Source organism: Lates calcarifer, linkage group LG15 (genome assembly GCF_001640805.2).
Source record: "Lates calcarifer isolate ASB-BC8 linkage group LG15, TLL_Latcal_v3, whole genome shotgun sequence".
In the NCBI taxonomy this organism is placed as follows: Eukaryota; Metazoa; Chordata; class Actinopteri; family Centropomidae; genus Lates; species Lates calcarifer.
This window is the reverse complement of record NC_066847.1, coordinates 27,282,434-27,288,433: the sequence shown is the minus strand read 5'-3', so window position 1 is coordinate 27,288,433 and position 6,000 is coordinate 27,282,434. Positions and strand designations below refer to the sequence as shown.

The window sequence follows — 6,000 nt, the reverse complement described above, 5'->3', positions numbered from 1 at the left end:
AAAAAGCACACATCTTCATTAAGTAAATACCCTAAAAGGTAGTTCTAAAACTTTCTGTCAGAAATGACAAAACCTATTCACCTAACATTAACCACATTGCAGTGGTTTTTGTGGAAATAATAGTTTCTCATTTGTGAATATTATTTTCTAATGTGATGATGGCATCAAAACGTTTTGGTCACTGGGTACAGTGTGTGTTTCATTCAAACATTTTCACTGTGCCACATTCATTGAACATGTTGATAAGTATTGGAAACTTCTATTGGGCATAAAAGAAACAGAGTAGTTTGTGACTGGAAATATGACATGTATATGATATACACATGGTAAATGTCCACATTAATAACATAAACACCAACACCCATCTTAAGGAATATCAGAAATATTTCAAATTTAGTAACTTAACTCTGTCAGTCGTGTGATAGTTCTATTGTTCATTCACAGAAGTACACTGAAATTAACACATGCTAAGATGCTAAGTCACAGCTGCAGCAGTCAGCGGTAGAAGACTGTGGCTTTGCTGCTCAGCTCTCTGGAGCTGAAGGGAAGAACCCAACTTATTTGTGTAATTCTGGTCAAGAAGACAAACTACATGTTTGACAGAGTAATCTGGGTGTGGCAGACAATCACTTCACAGAAAGGGCTATCCTTGAATCAAGTTGTCACTAATCATCATCAGTCAAATTGGTTGTCATCACATTCATTTATTTATTCATGCAAGGCTGCAAGAAGCAAATAAAGGAAAACATTTTTAAAATGGATTTATTTCTTGCTTTTATTTTGTAAAATATAAAGCTCTCAGAGGAAATGGTACTCTTATCCTCATTAGGTAACTTCACAGTTAAGGAAGTTTCTCAATATCAGTTCTTTGCATTGAGAGGACTTCCACTGTCTCCTGTTGTTTCATTATTTCTTCATCTACAACCTAAACCTTAGTCTGTCTTAACTCATTGAACCCTGTTTCAAATTGATTTTGTGCAGTTTGTGTGAAGGTTTTATTCTGTAATTGGCAAAAACTTCTTTGTATAGGCTAGTGTAGATCAGTGGTTTCTTCAAGTGCTCAAGGTATATGCACTATTTATAAGTAAATACTTTGTGATTTACTTATAAATAGATCCCAAGGAACTCTTACTGGCTGTTAGTTGATTATAGTAGAAAATTCACCTATTAGGTCGTTCAACCCCCACATGACGGTTGCAGACTGCATAAAATCTATTCAGGAGTGTCACGGGTGCCTTGTGTCCTACTGCCGGTCTCATTCAATGAATGACGTCATTCTACTCTCAGATGGTGTGTGTGTGTGTGTGTGTGTGTGTGTGTGTGTGTGTGTGTGTGTGTGTTAGTCATAAAAAGAAACTCCAATGGCCCGTATAAAGTATCCAAAATAAAATCTGAAAAGTTGAATATGTTGTGTAAATAACGGAACTTACTTACTGTTGAGTGAAAGACCTTTAAAAAATGTTTTATATACAGCCGTTTTAAGAGCGATAAGGTCTGTATACCACGCTCTCATCCGTGCGCAGTCGGTTGTGTGGACTCTTGTGTCCTAGCAACACAGGAATATCCCATTTAGAGGTGGTCATTCTTAAAACAATAAAACTTCTACGAGACATTTATATTTTGCATTGATCGCGTGTATGCGGGATCATTTTTTAAACACAAACATATTTCTTTATACATGTACAATGATTTTGGTGAGTAGATTTAGCATTTACTTTATCTGAAGAATTCCGAACTTCCCTCTTCCAGTTGGAATTACCATAACTCTTCCGCCAACAAACAGCGGGTCGTTGAAGAGGTAAGTTCGGGGGTAATTTAACGGTAAGTTTGAGGGATAGCAAACGAAATATTAATTTAACGTTTTTTACGCTGTTTGTGTGGTTGCAGGCTGTTTTCGTGTATTTACGTTACTTTTTAGGCGCTGCAGGCAACTGTTGTCTCATTATAAGCGGGCGAAATCCGCTTCTGAATAGCCCATAAGGTTAGCGTTTGTCAGACCACATACATAGTTACAGACCAACCATTTCCCTCTCACTCGACAGTTAAGGTTAACGTTTAATATTTTATTTACATCTTACAGGTTAATTATCTAGGCTGCCTCAAAAATGCTCATTTAAAATAACTTTATAGCACTTAAGAGTCATATCTGGTTAGCTGCTTATGGCAGTTTTTCCACTTTACTAATGCTCTCAGAGTGACACAGGCGTCACGGGCCCATTAACCATGATTGTAACCAGCTGGTAATTTTTATAGGTAGCCATTTTGTACTGCAGCTGTGGGGTGACGTAAGGATGCTAAATGGTTAGTTCCTCATATCGTTAACTTGACGAGTGTACCTTAGAAATACAACAAATTATAGTGTAGTATATTTACATGTTACTGGCAGAGAGGATAACATTGTAGTAAATGCACCAATATTTTTGACACAGCTAAGAAAATAAAATGGTGTTATGGTTGCTTTTATGTCTAATATTTCTCTGCTGCCATTCCTCATTTATAACAAACTAATCTTCTTGAAATTTAATTTCAATTTAATTGTAACTTCAGGCCTTTCATTTCTTTTCCACAGCGGATGGAGAACTTTATCCTGTACGAGGAGCTTGAGGCAGGCAGTAGCTCTGTTGTCTATAAAGGAAGAAGGAAGGGCAATCTTAATTATGTGGCCATCATCTGCACTGACAAAGCCAAGAGACCTGAGATCACTAACCATGTAGGATAGTGCTTTAAACTTTATTAACTTATTAAGACCTATGTTACATGTTCAATACTTTTTAGATATGAATAATATTGTTTTATGCAGCCTAATGAGGCCAACCAACCATGAGATGATGTCTTAAAGATTGTGTGAAAGTGTTTTATTGACATAAAAGTCTATTTAGTATGCTCTCATCAGAACAATAACTTAGTTATAATAACTCAATATAATAACTATAGCTTTTGAACCTTTCAGTAAAAAATACTTAACTGTCTGTGTATAATGCCTTGTTTCTGGTCCCTGTTAGGTTCGTCTCAGTCATGATCTGGATCATCCCAACATCGTGTCCTTCTATGAGTGGTACGAGACAAGTAACCACCTCTGGTTGGTAGTGGAGCTCTGTACAGGTCAGTAATTATTTCTGATAATATCACTCCTGATAAGCACTAATCCATCATTAAATCGAATCATGTCACATCTTTCAACCATCAAATGATGGGAAGCTTACAACTGCAAGATTTCACAAATAACTAATACCCTTATATTCTGATTTATTCAAGTATAGATTGTAAACCATATTTTTGGAAAGACAATGGACAATGTAACAGGTGTTAAACAGTATTACTCTATCTAAGTTTCTTTGTCTTTCTCTCCTGCTTGCTCTCTTGTCTCTCTGTTCATCTATGTCTCTGTCAGGTGGTTCCATGGAGTCTGTGATTAGTCAGGATGGATGTCTGTCAGAAGATGTAGTGAGGAGGTTTGGATGGGACTTGGTCAAAGGACTGAAACACATACATGAATTAGGAATCATTTTCTCCGACTTGACCCCAGCTAAGGTCTGTATTCATTTATGTAAGTCTATCAGCATAACAGCAATATTATCATTATCTTAAGAATACAGTAACTTTCCTTTTGTCACCCATAGATTCTACTGGATGGTAGTGGCATCCTGAAATTCAGTAACTTTCGACTGTCCAAGGCGGAGGGAGAGACAGTGGAGGATTTCTGTACTTTGCTCTCTACAGCTGAGGAGCCAGGGGAAGGAGATGACAAGGATAACTTTGACAACATGAGAAAAAGATTACAAGGTCAGATGACCATCTTTTAATCATGTTGGTTCCCTGTGTATTGCATTAATGATTGATGGAGAAGCTAACCAGAAGACAAGCAAAGAGAAGTCTAAAGATATAAACATTTTTGGTGGATCCAGTTGAATTGGGACACACCTTATATATTCTGTGGGGAACAAATTAGCAGCTGAGAAACACACAGTCAAGGGTTTTATGTGACAGGCAGGGTAGAAAACCATTCAGAGGCAGAGCAGTGGCCAGATGAGGAATGCCTGGGTGTACAACAACAGGAAACATATTTTAGGTCACAATAAAACACTTCTTATCTTGGTGACCAAGTGGGTGGAGTAGCTGCTTTTGTGAGTTGGTGATCATATTAGAAACTAAAAGCTGAGAACATGTGGAGGAATTGTTTTCTATGATAACTAATTGATCTAAGAAGCCACTTTTCATCATAATTTAAATAATTGGTCTAACATTAGCCAATATATTGATTAGTCTCCACAGTTTACCCCATGATGACTAAGAATGCTCATAAAAAAATCAAATTTTACTAAAACTTAACATCAGAACATCTTTGATCATGAAGAGGCTGTATATCTTCATGTACTGTTTTTGTCTTTCCTTGTGTATGTATATTTTCAGGTTCTCCAACTTACAGCGCTCCAGAGGTTTTGCAAGGATCAGAAACCAGTATGAGCTCTGATCTCTGGGCTCTAGGGTGTATTCTCTACTACATGTACACTGGTACACACACACTCACTGTCACATGCATACACTGAATATGATTAGGTACACATGAGTATGAATTTGACAGTGTTTTTTTTAACTGTTTTATATTGGGTACCTATAATTCATGTTGATGACAAAATTCCTAATTTTTAAGAAATAAAATTGAAGTACTGTAATTCATGATTGCTGAAAAACTGAACTGTGAAAAGGTGAAGCAGTACAGCAGTTAATCGAGGATAGGATCCACTTCTATACTATGTTGTAAACCTAAACCCTAACTATTGTCATTTTCCAGGTAAACCTCCTTTCTGTTCTGATAGTTATACTGAACTAACAGAGATGATTTTATATCAGGAACCACCACCTCCCAGACAGACAGGTAATACATACTCACGTGCACACACATGCTTGCACAGAGACCTACACTCACACATCACATGTAATGATTGGCATGAAAATTTTTGTTGTTATTTAGCGAAAAAAGTTATTAGCTGTATGATGCCTTGTTGAGGTCAGTATTGTCTTGTGTGTTGTTTTAGAGTTGTTAATTAATGCAAATATTTTCTTTGTTTTTTGTCACAGGGTTTTCAGCCAGTCCTCCCAGTGAGGACTTCCAGAATCTTCTGAAAGCTTTGCTTAACAAAAACCGAGATAAGAGGTCAGGTTCACAGGCTCATGCACAGATCCACCAACACTCTTTTCTACTGTTGCTGTTACCACTGTCATGATAATATGTATCACAGTTGGAAATCAGTTGGATTTGACTAGAATTACAATACTACAACACCCCTGAGGCCCTTAAAGATAAGTATTATAGCTAATGGATCAATGGGTAGATACTGTCAATTTTAGATTATAGAGAGCAGATAAGAGTTTGTATCTTAATTGTCTTCTAGGTAGCTTACGTTTTTATTTTAACATTAAAGTGCTGCAGATTTTATTTTAGTATATTCATGTTTTCCAGTCCACATGGTTAAATGTTCATGAACCTCAAACAGAATGAGACAAATTTTGTAATCCTAACTGATATCTGTATCCTAACATTGTAGTTGTCACATCATGCTGCATTTTTGAAATAAGTTTTATTAGTCAAGCAGACAACACTGACTTAATAATGTTGAATATTGAGCTTTACTGTTTTTTTGTTTTTTTTTTGTTTTGTTTTGATTTTTTTTTTTAGGATGAACTGGCCAGAGTTGCTTGACCACCCTTTCTGGACTCAAGTACTGATGGAGGAAAAAGATGTGGAAGAGAGTGAAGATGACGGTGAAGATGGGGATTGGGAGGAAAATAATTGCTCTGAGGAAGTTGATCCAGCAAGCTTGAGGTGTGTTGCATTATAATTTGTCTTGATTTTACAGCTTCTACGGCATTCTACAAACATTTTGTTGCTATTTTAATGCATCCAGATTTTCTCTGTGAAAGAGTAGTGATACGCACATTAATGGTAGCTATAGATGGCCAAGTGCTGCTCAAACCCAGTCTAGTCTTTTTTAATCTACT

General features: G+C 36.6%; 1 protein-coding gene across 6 annotated transcripts in view; it reads left to right on the top strand.

Moving 5' to 3' along the window:
* Window positions 1-1,733: 1,733 nt before the first annotated feature.
* Window positions 1,734-6,000, top strand: part of ulk4 (unc-51 like kinase 4) — a 72,533-nt gene continuing 68,266 nt past the window's right edge. For 3 of the 6 annotated variants that reach the window (XM_018684363.2, XM_051075775.1, XM_018684375.2), the window contains exons 1-9: window positions 2,160-2,301; window positions 2,570-2,710; window positions 3,003-3,102; window positions 3,392-3,531; window positions 3,621-3,783; window positions 4,411-4,512; window positions 4,793-4,876; window positions 5,080-5,155; window positions 5,678-5,824. In XM_018684363.2, the coding sequence (XP_018539879.1) occupies window positions 2,299-2,301; window positions 2,570-2,710; window positions 3,003-3,102; window positions 3,392-3,531; window positions 3,621-3,783; window positions 4,411-4,512; window positions 4,793-4,876; window positions 5,080-5,155; window positions 5,678-5,824 (956 nt within the window). In that variant the 5' untranslated portion in view covers window positions 2,160-2,298. Of the gene's footprint in view, window positions 1,822-2,158; window positions 2,302-2,569; window positions 2,711-3,002; window positions 3,103-3,391; window positions 3,532-3,620; window positions 3,784-4,410; window positions 4,513-4,792; window positions 4,877-5,079; window positions 5,156-5,677; window positions 5,825-6,000 lie in introns of those variants that run through there. The other 3 variants (XM_018684350.2, XM_018684340.2, XM_018684371.2) reach the window with 3 other exon arrangements.